This window comes from Myripristis murdjan, chromosome 14 (assembly GCF_902150065.1).
Source record: "Myripristis murdjan chromosome 14, fMyrMur1.1, whole genome shotgun sequence".
NCBI classification, from domain to species: domain Eukaryota; kingdom Metazoa; phylum Chordata; class Actinopteri; order Holocentriformes; family Holocentridae; genus Myripristis; species Myripristis murdjan.
The window spans coordinates 25,536,315-25,551,558 of NC_043993.1; the positions used below are offsets into that span (position 1 = coordinate 25,536,315).

The following is a 15,244-nucleotide window of genomic DNA, read 5'->3' on the forward strand; positions in this document are numbered from 1 at the left end:
CATGTAGGAGTGAGTCGACCTCCTGTTTCTCCGCTCTGTGACTCACTTGTTTTAGGGTGAAATGAACACATTACCAGGTTAGATCACTCCATTCTCCTTGACACAGTAGTCTGTAGCTTCGGGTCTGTGTGAGATTTATAACACCATCGGGATGAGCCTTGATATCTGGAAGATAAAGCGGCTTTCACACTGGTTTAGCCCAGGCACTAAACATTATTCTAAATGCCTTGTCATATATACAACTATTTTTTGTGTTTGTTTCATTTATGACCGTATGTAAAATTAGTCTTGAGGATATAGACATAACAAAACAGTTGGTGATGAGCTGTGCGCCGAAAGAGACCCGCTACGCAGCATTTTGGAGGAGGGGAGGGGGGCCAAGGGAGGAGGAGGGGAGATTAGTTATGCTAATTAAAAAGATGGAGTGAGAGGAAAGGAAAGGAAATTAAATGAAGCTGAAAAAGTAGAGCAAAATTACAGCCAGACTCCAAACAAAAGTGAAGCAGTGCAACGTTTTGCCTCATGACATAGTCTACTTTTATTTTCGCTGCAAATCCTACAATGGGTGTGAATGGTGTGCAGAAAATGACTGCAGCAGAGGCTCATATATTGAACGCCGCCGTTAAATCTAATCTCGGCGCCCTACTTTACTCCTTGCACGGTACTCTACTTTTTTGGGAGGGGTTAACGGGATCATCAGGTGAGGCAAGCCTGGCGTCTGAGTGTACCAGTGGCAAATAAAATTCAGGTTCCCAGTGTGATCGCCATAGGAAACACAGTCTAACGATTTCCATCCAGTGGTGAGAGGGAACGAGCTTCCCCAGCCAGTTTTATTAGAGACAGCTTCGCCTTGTTTGCTCTTTCACAAGTTGTTGCTTATTCAGGCCTGGTAGCTCACACTGATACAGTTTGTGAGACATGTTTACACACACTGTGCTATTTTTCTGTTTCTAATCCTGCTACTACTGCTGGTCTGCTGCAGCAGCAGAACACGCCAGTTCAGTCTGACCCTGCAGTGATGTTAAATAGGAGTGTTCCTATTTCCACGCTCTCAATTTATCCAGCCTGATAATTTTGGCCTTTAAGCTATATCAGCAAAGGAAATGTCTGAATTCAAGAAGGATGTGGTTATGATTTATAATATGTTTGATTATTTGATTCAGGTTTGCTGTGATGCAGATTGGTAACAATGGTAACAGGATTACATGCACTGTACTTAAGGTAGATAGTAATAACTGGAGTATGTGAGTTGGGTAATTTGATATAATTGGTAAACCTTTTTTCTTTTCTACTTTTCTTTTCAGGAACCGTTTCAGACTAACATTGCCAGGATTAAAGATATGGTTAGGCTTTGTTTTGTTCTTTAAGTGTGTCGTGTCTTGTGGTGTTGCTTCTATTTCCTCTTCATGAGTTCAAATGGAAGTATTGTTGGGGTTGGTGCTTCGCTTCTAAAGTCCTTAACTGCTTCCTTCCTTTTCAGAGAAGAGAGTCAGCTTCTTTGTCCAAAAAGACCAACAACACTTTCAACATTGTCGGAACTACCTACGCCATCAATGTGGCTAAAGATCAAGGTTTGACGACCATTTCCAAGAGTGCCACCGTGGGATCTGGCAAACATTCCTATCTCCAAAAAATGGAAGACCCATACCACGAGGCGAAAAAGTCCTACAACCGTGTCAGCAAAGTGGACAAGATATCACGCATCATTTTCCCAGTTCTTTTCTTCATCTTCAACCTAGTCTACTGGGCCACGTATGTCAACAGAAAGCCCGCGATCATGAAGTCAAACAACCAAAACTGAATCTGACCACGTAGTTACGCGAGGTATGATGGTTTGGTTTGGAGGCTAGATGAGTTTGCAAGAGGCCAAGTCCATTACATCCGATTTTGTGTGTGTGAGTGTGTGTGTGTGCGAGTGAGTTTTGTGCGTCTGTTTTTTTCTTAAAAGTTTGATATTTTGCACGTCTGTAGGCTATAGGTGGAAGGCATCTTTTAGCATAGATTCACATATAGTAGCGGACCACGGAAGGAGGAAATTTTCACATCAAATGTGTTTGTGTAGAATTTTTATTTTTTCTCCCTTCCATACTAAAACCTTAAACTAAAACTCTGGCCCTGTTCCCTATTGTGAGTGACCAAGTCTTTTTTTTCACTATAGCTTGATTGCTTGCCGTTTTGTAGACTAGTCAAAAGTATTTTACTATGTTTCAACATGTTTGTGCTACTCTTAGAAAGGAGTTACAGCGAGCATGTGTTTGATAGTTTTCATTGTGGCTCATTACAGATAATAAGGTCTAGACACACATCCACCGAGTAAAAACCAAACACATGCATGCACGCACGCTCCCAGAGACACACCAGTGATACATCAGAAAATGCCAGCAGAGCCATTCATGGGTTGCCTAGTGCGATACTGTGCTCGCTAAGCCAGGGGCAGCCTGTATGGTTCCATAGGAACATCATTAATAATCGTCAGTGTCTGGCCTTCAGGTTGCGCTGAATCTCAACAGAGCCGATGCAATATCATCTGGAATTGCTTTTGTGTCCCATGGGCCTGCCTGTACATTTTCTAGTCCAGTGACTCTTATTGTTTTAACAGGCTGAGTATGTTCAACAACAGAGAAGCAATGTGCCTTTGTGAATACCAACATCATTAAGAAAAAGGTTTTGACACACACACACAGACTCATATACAGACACTCAAACATGCAGTACACATACATACTGTACATACACACAAAAATCAAACACATACTGGTGTCCACAAGGTCCATGCAGTATGTGGCGATGTCGACTTGTGCCCCCTCCCCTTGCACCCGTGGCCCGTGGCCCATGGCTCACGGCCCGTGGCCCGTGGCCCGTGGCCCGTGGCCCGTGGCCCGTGGCCCGTGGCCCATGGCACGGTCACCGAGTGTAAAATTGCCCATTAGTGTGGAAAGTTAACAGACCTCTGCCTGTGAAAAGATGAAATAAAGAGATTAAAGGATTCTGCATAGTCTCGAAAAAATTCTCATGTGCATTTATGTTTTAGCTCGTGGTGCTGTGTGTCCACGAGCTGAGCAGTCATAAGAAAGTGACACCATTACCTCAGACTGAAGCCTAATTTATTCTCATTATACAGTTTATTTAGTATTCCATCAATCTTGGAGCCCGTCGGCTATCGTCTGACCATGATTTAGACTCCGGGGGCTACGGCCAATTATTCAGGGCTTCCGGTGTAGCTGCTGGCTGCTCGCTTCCTTCTTGTTTTATTACATGAATTGAACATTATTACATGAGTTATTACATGAGTCAAATGCATTCATGTATTCTGAAACCAAATTTTTGTCCTTTGCCTACAGATTCTATTCATATATACTGTATATCTATCGATCTATCGATATCTATAGATAGATTGATAGATAGATAGAATCTGTTTATAGAGATTAGTATTCCATTGAACAGAGAATGACATTAGATTTTTTTTTACATAAAGTCCTAGCTGACACACTTTGCTTATTCGTTTAAGTATTTTTTTATGAAAGTTTTTGACCCTGGTGCCTGCCCACTCTTTTCTTCAACATGATCATCAGTCACTCTAACTGGTACTGGTTAGATTATCATTTTTCTGCATTTCTTCTTTGTCATAACCACGGTTTTTATTCACACCCCAGTTGTACTTTTGCCAGTTTTGGATTTGTTATTTAAAAATGTATTGGTGTTGATTTATGTGCATTTGATTGTCTACATATCCTATATTGTTTTGGATGTTGTGTTTTTTGTTTTTGTGTTTTGTAGTAGACAGCATCAACAACATTTTTTCTAAGCACATTTTGGAGACAGACCATCACCAGTGGAGACATAATGTTATTGTTGTCAAACGTTTAACTTGTGTTTCCTCGAAAAGTAACCAAATATTTGTTGTTGCGATGACGTTGGAGAGCAAACAAATAGATGATGTTTTATCACATTATGGTTGCAAAGTTGATGTTGTGATGATCTCCAGCTGTAACAACTGTCTCCAATCTGTTTTTTGGTGATGTGTATTTACAGTGTATTGACTTTTGTTTGAGTCTTTGCAGATGATATGTGGTTGTATTTTATTATTATTATTATTATTACTATTATTTGCAAAATGCATTCCTTTGATAATTTGTGTTAATTTAATCCGAGTTTATGAAGACCAATGTGTTTTTTAGACCTCAACATGTAGTAGTTCTCTCGAGCATCTATTCAGTTCCTTCAACGGTAAGCACCTTTTAATAGGAGGACGAATGCAGTTGTTTTGTGGCTTCTCTGAAGGTGTATTCAAAACACAAACCATGTACAATGTATCAAACATAAGTTAGTGCATGACAATCTGTACATGTGTATGTCTGCAACCTCCAATAATGATGTTTGTCACTCTGAAATAGGGCTTAGTATCCGTGTTTCTGTAATTTATCTCAGTTACTCATTAAGCACCCAACCATAACTTGATTAAGGTCTAAATTCACTTCAGTTTACTCTCTGATACTGATGTTAATACAATAAGATCGGCACAAAGTTCTCGAAGTGTTTTCCCATTTATTTTTGAGGCTCACAGACTTCAAGAGATCAATTCCAAAAATTAGATAAAGACAATTCAAGGGTACAAGTCAGTCTGCTCAGCAGCTTTGGAGATACATGTCCTGCAAAAAATGATGACTGATCTTGTTTTGTTCTGCTCATGCAGTGATCAACATAAGGACAATTTTCCACCTTAGAAAGCCCACTCTGTTCACAAAGCTATGTTTACAGGCTGAAACTGGTAGTCCATCATTTCTTCCTCAGTGTGATTTTTTTTTTCCACACATCTGTTTCATATCTTATGAATATTATCATTCAGAGCTACAAATGCAACAAATGACCAGGATCTAATTCAGTGGATGACAGTCAAATAGAGAAATGAAAAGTTGGCAATTAAATGCAGCAGTGGGTGGCAAGGACTCGCAAATTACATTCAGAAGGAAATGTTTATCCATGTCGTCACGTCAAAAATAGTTCACAGGTCATCATCTAATGTCCATGTGTAACATAGAGATAAAATCTATTCATAGTAATAATATAGATACTTATTCATGCTGGTACACACTCCAGAAAATTAATTTACAAATGGAATAGCATAGATGTCTCCTGGTAAATAATGCTGGCTTTGACTAAACTGACTTAAAACATCTATATATCTAATTTTGTTTATGGAAAAACTCATCAAATTGTCAGCTACACTTCTTAATTTAAAAAATGGATATATGGAATGTTTTCTTTTTTAATAGAGATTTTTTTAAAAACATTCCTACTTCTCAGCTGTAATTCTACTTTCTCATCACCATAGTGCTGGTCCAGCTAATTCCCTGTCTTTGCCTCTTGTACTTTCATGTGCGGTTTTTGATGCACTTTATTTCCATATGCCGCATCTGAATCATCTACTCATGCATTGATGCACAGGTGATATTACTGTTTATCTGTGAGGACTTGACAGTCTGTGTCTTTTTCAGACTCAAAATGAGATTTTGGATCACTTTGACTCAAACTAATTGCTGTTCGATACACATCTGTGCAGACTGTTTAAAGTCTGCTGCTGATTTAGAGTCTGATGACAAAAAGTGCCGCTGCCTCTTTCTGATTAGTCTGAGTAAGCACAATCTGGGAGAGTAGCAGTTATAAAAGCAGTTGAATATTTGCTCATTTAATTTTGGATCTTCTTAACAAAAGATCCGTGACACAGGCATCCGTAAAACTCACCATTCACTAATTCATTAATGTGCACTGCCTGGTTTTAGCAAGCTGACAGGGTCAATTTCTTGTACGATGCAGATAACCAAAGATTCATTCACATGGAAATGTTAGGTCCATTCAATTCACATTCGCCACCCGAAAACAGATAAAAAATATGATCAGTATTGGAAACCACAGCCAAAGATATGTTACGGTGTTTGCAGAGACAGTCCTTCTGGCAAAAAACAGCAGCTTATCTCGACCTATAGTTACGTTTTATAGTTAAGCGCCCTCTAGTGGTCCTTCAAATGACGACACAACTTGCACACAAACCTTTTTTACGCACAACATTGTTACCATTTGTCAGTGAAATTACTGTTCATACTGGTAATGAGTCATGAATATCATTTTAAAAATGATAATAAATAAGTCAAAAGTAGGAGAGCAAATTCAACCCATAGAAATGTATTTCTTTCGCACTAAGTAAATGTGGTCACAATCTTCAGTTTGTATGTGAATGTATTAGTTGCGAGGAAATTACCCAGTTTACAAATAGATATCTATGCTGTTCCATTTAGAGTATGGCTCTTGAATGTTTACTTAAGTTCATATTTATATAATGTAAGCATAGCTAATGTCTATATGTTTCATATGTGCATGGGATTATGTGCTATTTCTTGATTAGTCCATATGATTATGAATTTCCCCATGTTTTCTGTCTAACTTTTGTCCTTATGTGGGTCTCATTGACTGAAATGTCAATGCATGAGCACAACATGCAGGATTTTCTGTTCATGTACAATTTTGACCCCTTTTGTCTCTGTAGCATGCCAGCACAGGTATGTGTTGGGCATGAAAATGTCTGTCTGTGGGTAGCAAAAAAAAAAAAAAAAATGGGGAAACCACTTCCAGAGTGTCAAAACCGTGACTTCTGCTCTGCACAGCTGAACTACAGTAGAACCTCTTCATCCAAACTGCTTACCTCAGAACTGTCCGGATAAAATGGCCATAGTGAACATTACAAGGAGAAAATATGCTCTTTTGACAGTGACCATTCCAGTGTAAAGACTTTTTATTGGGAAAATGGATGTCACAGCAGGTTTGGGAAGATGTGAATAGCAGGGCAAGGGTGTCACTTAGGTATTTCATAGTACTTCATGAATCCAAAGATATTCAACCTCCATTTCTGAGGGGTTTTGATAAACAAGGTTCTGCTGTATTGTTGCCATTTGGGTTTGGTTTTCAGTATTCATCTGGGAGAGCTTTTCCCTACAGGGCCAGAGTTAGCTTTAGCAGAAACATTTTATCATATATATAAATATATATATATAAATAAGATATATTAGAACTATATGAATATATGAATATATTTATGCTATTTAACACAGCATTAAACAAGATATATGTTTTTTACCACATAATCTCTACAGCATTGATGCAAATCTCTTGATGGGTAGAAATCCGTAGATAAATAGATAAATTAAACAGATTATTAAAACTAAATGGCAACAATTCTAATTGCTCAGACTAGTGTTAAGTTGTGAATTTGTAGATATTGTGAATCCAATTCCAATGTTTTTTTGTTTTTTTATTTATTTATTTATTTATTTGTGAATACTGACATGTCAGGTCATTTATTTTTACATTTGATAAGTACTGCTGTCTTACATTCAGCTCTGTAACACTAAGTGTTATGGTGTTTTTAAACGTACAGTAGAAATAATATCATCGAGCTACTTACAAGATCAGTACCTTGTGTGCACTTTTCAAACTTAACTGTGAAATAGCAGCTGTCTGCAAGCAAAGTTGTACACACTGTGTTCTCTCTCCAGCAATTCCACTGCATGTCCCTAAGCATTGAGAGAACAAAGACTTCCTCCTCGGAGAGAGCTGCCGGAAGATAGTGGACTTGTTGTTTTTGTTGAGAAGTTGCTCTCTATATGCTCAATGACTGGACTTTGTATGTTGCATAACCCTCTCTCCTTCATGTGCTTACTGTATGAGATGTAGCAAATGGCAGTGGGGATTAAAAGGACATTGTATTTTGTCTTGGAGTTACAAAACCTTGCTTGGTTACATTCAACGGTGCAAATCTTATGGAGTAACATTCTGGCGGACTGATCTGATTTCCTGGCCGAAACGTATTTCCTCTGATTCTTCGGTGGTTTCCCGGGCTGTGCATGCGAGCCATTTTGTTTGTGGTGTTTACACTGTGACTTCCTAGGAAAATGACGCAGTACAACGTGAGGACATCCTACAGGGAACAGAACACATTGCACAGTCTTTGTTGTAATGCTTAGTCAAATCAAAGCACAGTTACCTTAAAGTTTTTTAGTGTCATTTCTTGTGAAGTGCTGCATTAACAATATGCAATCAAGATGTTCACAGTATCCTACAGTAGTACCTGTACACATTAAGTAAAATATAAAATAACATGAAATAGTCACGCCATGACACATGTAACTTAAGATGTACAACAACAAAAAAATCATGAGATCCTTATTTAAATATCTAACGTGGTGCCTCAGTATTATAATTACCTTCATTTTGATTGATGCTCAAGATATTTCTTTTATAACAAGGAAGATATTTTAGGTATATTCTAAGGTTCACTGTAAGTAACAATGTGTTGCTGGTAGATGTTAAAGCTGGGATGGAGAGCAGTCAGAGAGTACATTTTGCAGTGGCAGCGAACTGAACATGATTTAAAGCTGTGCCGCTGAAATTTGATCACATGATTGTCCAGCCACTCGTCTGTCTGACTGAAATGTTAAGAGGTGTAACTACAACACCCGATGTGAAAAAACAGTCTAGGTTATCCAAGTGACTTTGGTTTTGTGAGCTACAACCCAGTACAGGTCCTTAAGTGTTTGCAACTGAGACACATTCATCACCTGAGCAGCAAACAGGACTGCACAGAGCAGTGAAAAATGCAGAGGAAAATGTGTGTATGCACATTTATTATTGGAAACAAGCTTTCTTACCAAGTACAAATACATTTCTGAGTGCCATCGAGTGCTTTGAATAAACAAGGTTCTCGTCTACAGATGAAGGTTAGTATCACTGTCTCGGTCCGGTTCAGTCTGGACTGCCCTGTATGTACCCCCGATCGCACCACAACTCTTATTATTTTTTAAATAACCTAATTTTTCTCACCACACAGGGAAAAGAAAACTCTATAAAACACCCTTCATGGATTCATAAGTTTGTCCAGGTTGGACAGGATTTACTTTCAGTTGCTTATGCTTGCTATGATGTCAGTCATACATTTAGTGGCTATTACCTGTGCCACCTGTAGGTCTGTTCTTATATTTTTCAGTTGTGTGCATCATCACTGTTGCCCTTGTCTCCATGATCTCAAACATTAAAAAAACAGCCAGAGACATTGGAGAACTTTATCATGACAAAATTCTGCACACATTCAGATTTGGTCAAGGTGAAAGCCATGTTCTGGGGCTGCCGTGTCATTTGCTCAATTTGTATTTGTATATGTTACATGGCAGATTAATGGGAAAGACGGTCCCCATGCTACTGCAACCGTCCCCTTCACTTCACCCCGACCCCCCACCCCCATCTCAATGTTTCCCAGAGATAAATACACAGCAAATAAATTGAGAAAACTGATTTTTTACACGCCTTCTGATTTGACTTGAGTCCTCGATATTGGACACTAAATAAGAAATGTTCTGGTGGTTGATGCTGGCAATTCAGACAAATTCACAACACCAAATTCAATGCCAGAAGCAAATTTCACTTACCAGAAGATAAAAGAATAATATCAGAGGCAGTGTTAAAGAATATTCCAATACCAAATCAAACTATCAGTAGCCTTTATAGCAAGTTAAAAAGCTGATGAAACTGTTGCATGTATATGGTATCCCCTACCATCTATGATTCAACAGTAACAGCTAAGTTTAGAGGTATGGAAGGCCAGAGATGTACCCAAAACTACAGGGATTTGGATTTTCACAATAGCAGAAACCTGATACGAGGAGAATTGTGTTTTCATTTATAAAATAAAAGGTCAATTTGATTGTGTAAGCTCAGAATCATTCATACAGATGGCCTCAGTGATGACTAGAAGCGGATGGATGACCTCAGATAATACTAAATATAAACAGTGCTGTTGTGAATCTCTCTCTGACCTGCAGTTAGCACTGTCATGGATGAGCTACGCAGTTATTTAAAAAAAAAAAAGAAAAAGATTTACCGCCGGCACTCCTGATGTGACACTGACCCTGTACATGATGTGAAGGAAGGAAGTTGTGTTAAAGGAGCTTTCTAACTGCGCCCACTGCGCGCTCTTGTGAGAGCCGTACAAGGAAACGCTGTCAGAAAGAAGGAAGTTTTCCCTTTGTGTTTTAACCCTTGTTTTGAAAGTGTTCACCTTTCTATTGTGAAGGATTATTTGTGGGGCTACTGACAACTTGTGGTTTCCCATCCCTTTGTCCAGGAATTGCTGTTCTTTATAGTGAATAAAGATGAAGTGCTTTCATGTGTCTGTTATTTTGGTTTGAATGATTAAGGAGTTCACAACAGGCAGCTGGTAATTAATTTTTAGTCTGTGATAAGTGACATGAACACAACATAGCCAACAAACGTGGACAAATCAACACACTTTTAAAAACTTGCAAGAATATGTAGCCCATCAAAAAATTAGTCACTGCTAATATGAGTTTCTCCAGCTGCCCAAATGCTCAGGATGCTCCAACAACCCCAGCTGACGTATTTTCAGCTCCTATCGCACCAAATTTGTTGCAGAATTCATCCAAATGGGGCACTTTAAGTGTTTAGTCATGCACTATGACGCTAATATAAAAATGGATGCATACTGCTCATAATTACCACTTCGACAGAATTTATATAAGTAGGCCAATTTTCCGACCACAGTTATGCGACAGAGATCAGAAGTGTGTGTAGCTGTGTCCAGACAAACAGCACTCATGCACTAGATGTCAGCTGGGGAGGTGATGACATTGATCATAATAGACCAAAAATTGGAAAAGGCATGTTTTTGGGGGTTTTTTATACACACAGAAGTTATTAACATCACTAATTTATTGAAGTATTCATCTCTCCATGGGAATGGAGGAGAGACAGAGAGGTTGCTACGCCATCAGCAAGACATCAGGGATTGACGTGGCTTAATAACATCATCCTTCAGTATCCAGTGCCACAGGGAGTTTGGATCCAGTCAAGTTTGACATTTATGGCCACAGGTCTCTCAGGGATGCATGTGAACCAGTATTATTAACCTTAATTAAATGAGAATACTGAAGGCCTTGGGGTCCATTTCTCTTCAACTGGCTTGTGAGCTTGGGCTGTTCACTATAACTCAGCGCTCCTCGTCGGCCACTCAGTTTCAGCTTTTCAACTGACTTTCACTAATTGTTCCAGTGCACTGTTCCACAGGTGCCTCTCAAGTTACCGACCAAGGTAACTTACATTTGTACACGATCCCTCTGAAAGAGCTCAGCCTCCTCCAGGTCCGGTTTCCACTGCAAGCGTAATGTTCTGCAGGGCCTGTCATTCAGACAAGCAGCATACAGGATGTCTGCAGGTCCTTGAAAAGTCTTAAAATGTTTTGAATTTAATTTCATAAATATTAGGCTTTACAAGTCATTAAATAGTCTTACATTTGAATTTACAAGGTCTTAATTTCCACAGTTTTATCAAATATCATTTATCGATCTTTTAATTTATATTTGTCAAAATTTGTCAAGCACTACTCTGTGAAATTCAACATTTTTGATGTTGCAAAACTCTAAACCTACCGCTGAACCCAATACTTTCTTTATACTGATGTGCTACACTTCCCCTGTTGGGAAAATGCCTGGTGTAGATTAACCTAAACCCACCTGTCACTCACTCTCATTTCCATGCTCTCATATACATTTCCATGCTCACTAGAAGATTCACTAAAGCATATGTAGCGGGAAATCCACAAAAATCCCAGGACTTACCTGTCTCATGTTCAGTGTAAAAAAAAAAAAAAAAAAATGTCCGTGTTAGATTAATTCCAGCAGCTGCTTGCTGTCTAAGCAAAAGTAGTAGAATTATGCTAATAACCAAACATATTCCTACCAAAAACTGACCTCAGCACAAGAGTAAATATATAGGACTTAACTTTATATAGTATAAACCTAATATACAGAACTTACCTGCAACATTCATTAGAATAAGAAAATATATCTTGAATAGGTCTTAAAAAGCATTTAATTTAACTCTCTGATAGCTGTAGACACTGAGAGTAATCTTTTTCTTTTCTAAGAGGGTACTCTAACAATGTGAGTTGGCCTGTTTTCCTAGTTATATGGGCTCTGTAAATCCGCCATAATCTATTTGTCTAAATGTACAGATGGATAGATGCTGCTGTCAGAATCAGCGATACCCGCAGACTGTTTTGATGTGAAAATCCACAATGACTAATTTTACCAGGAGAACCGTTAGTCACACAACTGTTTGCTTTGTGCTTTAATCCATCATTAAATGTTTTCAGCTGCATGGCCTTTATCAGGCCGACCACAGGCCTGCACCTCACCGTGTGTACATTCCTCTTAACCCAACTTCATTCTTGTAACTAATCCTATCATATTGCTGCTGTTCGGGGAAAACTTTGTATTTTCAAAATGTCAGCTTTTGCAGGAACTAAGAAGCACTGCCTTGTTTTTCAGCTTGACCACCACACACTTTCATATTGTTTCATAAGACCAGCAATGATAGAAATCTCTGTATCCATAAGGAAAATCCTTCAGCTTTAATTAAAACATGAAAATTATTAAGTTTGGTGTTATGAGGTTTTCACAGCACAGTGACAACATGCAGTCTTGTATCTGAGACATATGTTATCATGTCACATATTTAAAGTGCTGATTAATCCTCTCAACCCCATGCTACATCCTATGGCAGGAAACTTAATTTGTCTTATAAATGCACCTCCAAAGCAGGACTCCAGACATTTGCCAGTGGTGCCACTAAACTTCTCAGCTGATGATTATTTTAAATGTCACTGAGATTTCAGCACCAATATTTTAGTCCGGAGACTGTTTCACACAGAGATTTCCAAATGAGGAGCCTTAGATAGCACCTTCAACTACCATAACAAGAGGAGTCTATTAGTGCCTCAGCACACACCATACTCGGAAATTATTTGTCCAAAAATATTTGTTCATCATCGTCGCAAATTTAAAGACATCTCCCTGTCTCTCAGACGTGTCTCTGATGGCTTGTCATTTTATCTGTGTGAGGAGAAGATTGCCTCATGGTCTCTGATGATTTCTCAAGCATACAAGAGTGGAGTGATATAAACATTACCATGGGGCAATTCATCTGTCTCTCAGTTTTGACATCGCACTCCACTGCTTGGACAAGCAAAGGCCCCACGGCTTCAAAACTATGGATGACTAACAAATGGGTTTGGAAATAAATATGTTATGACCCAAAGATACCCTTTAAAGTTTACTTGCGTACTTACTTGCCTTCTAGAGACTAAGCACACTCAGATGCAAATATTATGGGGCAGTCCACATGAAATGATGATACTGTGTGACATTTTGGGGATTTTGTGGAAAAGGTAAAGCACTGCATTTTAGGAGCAAAAGAAAAAGAGGGATGTTGGTGGTTGGAATTATAATTAATCCCTTAGCTTCCAGCGTCTGTGAAGATTCTCAGTCATCCAGATCATGGTTATTCAAGGAGGGTTGAATCGAGGGCAGCTGGACTTGGTTGTAGATTCCTGAAGACGTTTCATTTCTCATCCAGGAGGCTCCTTCAGTTCTGACAGACTGGTGGGGAGTCCCACGTATTTAACCTCTGCAGGGCTGCTATCAAGGTCACTGATTGCACCTGGCTCGATAGTGCTTCTGGCTGTTGGAGCAATGCTCATTGGAGTCGCTGGAGTCACCTGAGGTCAAGAAGTCTTCGACCTCAGGTGACTCAGGTGACTGTCAGTCCCACAGAGGTTAAATACGTGGGACTCTCCACCGGTCTGTCAGAACTGAAGGAGCCTCTTGGATGAGAGGTGAAACGTCTTCAAGCATCTACAACCAAATCTAGTTGCCCTTGAGTCCACCCTCTTTGCTCAGCCTCAACCATACATTTTCATTTGCCCAGCTGAATATTACATTTGCAAATACCTCTCAGCTGTTCAGAGTATCTGAGTATCTATCTGGATGGGATTTAATGCATAACAACTTAAAAAAAAAAAAAAGAAAAAGAAAAAGTCAGCCAATTCCATAAAAGTACACTTATTTAACTTGATTACTTTGCTGTGATGATCTAAACGTTCCGTTACCATCCCATGTGGCTAACCATAACAATATGTTGCTCCAGGGAGGTTGCAACAAATGTAGCAAAAATTATTGCTGGGTTATTATTATGTTGTGACAATGCTCCTAATATGCCATGTAAACCATGTTCAAAACCTGAGAATATGTCAAGATGTTTTCATTATTATAATTCCTGCTTAAAGAAATGTGTCATGCATTCAATATCACTACCTAGTACATGGGTTAATAGATTCCCGCAGCTTTAACAGTAAAGGAATGGTTGAAATGTTTAATATATGCATCCTCATACCCAGAAGTTGAGGCTGATATTCCACCCAAATTGTAGTTAAGCTTTTGTTATTGCATTGATTTGTGAATCTAAAATGGACTATTATTCTTTTTTTTTTTTTTTTTTTTTTTTTTAACATTTTTCTGTTGCAGCTGGCACACTAGACAGTCCCAGTACATTGGATTTTCCGCAGAGTGGAAAGCTCAGATGCCCTGCAGTCAGTATGGGGTACCACTATCCTCACGGAGGAAATGACTCCACAGCTGTACTTGTCCTTGTGAACATAACCCAATATGAGCAGTGGAAACAGAGAGAGAGGGAGAGGGAGGGGGCATTGTAGAAAGGTGAGATAGGAGAGGATGAGATACATCACATTCTAAGTTAATAAGAAAATGGTATGCCCCAGAATTTCAATATGTCGAGTAGCCAATTAAAATCTGACTGGAGGATTAGGTGCCATTTTATGAAGTACACTGACATTTTATGCAAAAATGTACTACTCCTCTTTTCTAACACAGCAAGCACAAGTACTTATTTTCAGATCACTGTTTGCCAATTTCATTTTGGACCATTGCCTTCGCAGATCTGTTCTATGTTTTGGTAATACAAATTATAGTAAGGTTCAGTGAGTGTTGCATACAATTTTAGTTGTAGTAGCACTAGCCCCTTCAGTTTGGCCTATATTGTCTGTGCGCCTGGAGTCAGTCCATATCCCATCTCCTGAGACGATACCCTGACATACTTACCCATTCACTTTCTCCCTCAAGCCCCCTACCTCCCTGAGGAAATGCATGGATGAGCAGGCTTATTCTCCTTGTGGGGTGTTCCCCATGCATGACTGATGTTTAGATTAATATCCTTGACTGATTCCTGCTTTGCAGTGAAGACGAGTATCAGAGCACAGCCACCCCCCCAGGAACCCATTGATTTTGGTACCATTCTGTCAAACAAAAACCTCAGAGACTCACCAAAT

The 15,244-nt window shown here is 39.1% G+C and overlaps 1 protein-coding gene across 1 annotated transcript in view; it reads left to right on the plus strand.

Moving 5' to 3' along the window:
- The window catches only part of gabra3 (gamma-aminobutyric acid type A receptor subunit alpha3), a 106,397-nt gene extending 103,629 nt beyond the window's left edge, over positions 1 to 2,768 (plus strand). The window contains exons 11-12 of the mRNA XM_030068328.1: positions 1,305 to 1,343; positions 1,481 to 2,768. Coding sequence (XP_029924188.1) covers positions 1,305 to 1,343; positions 1,481 to 1,801 — 360 coding nt within the window. The 3' untranslated portion in view covers positions 1,802 to 2,768. The remainder of the gene's footprint in view (positions 1 to 1,304; positions 1,344 to 1,480) is intronic.
- Positions 2,769 to 15,244: the final 12,476 nt, after the last annotated feature.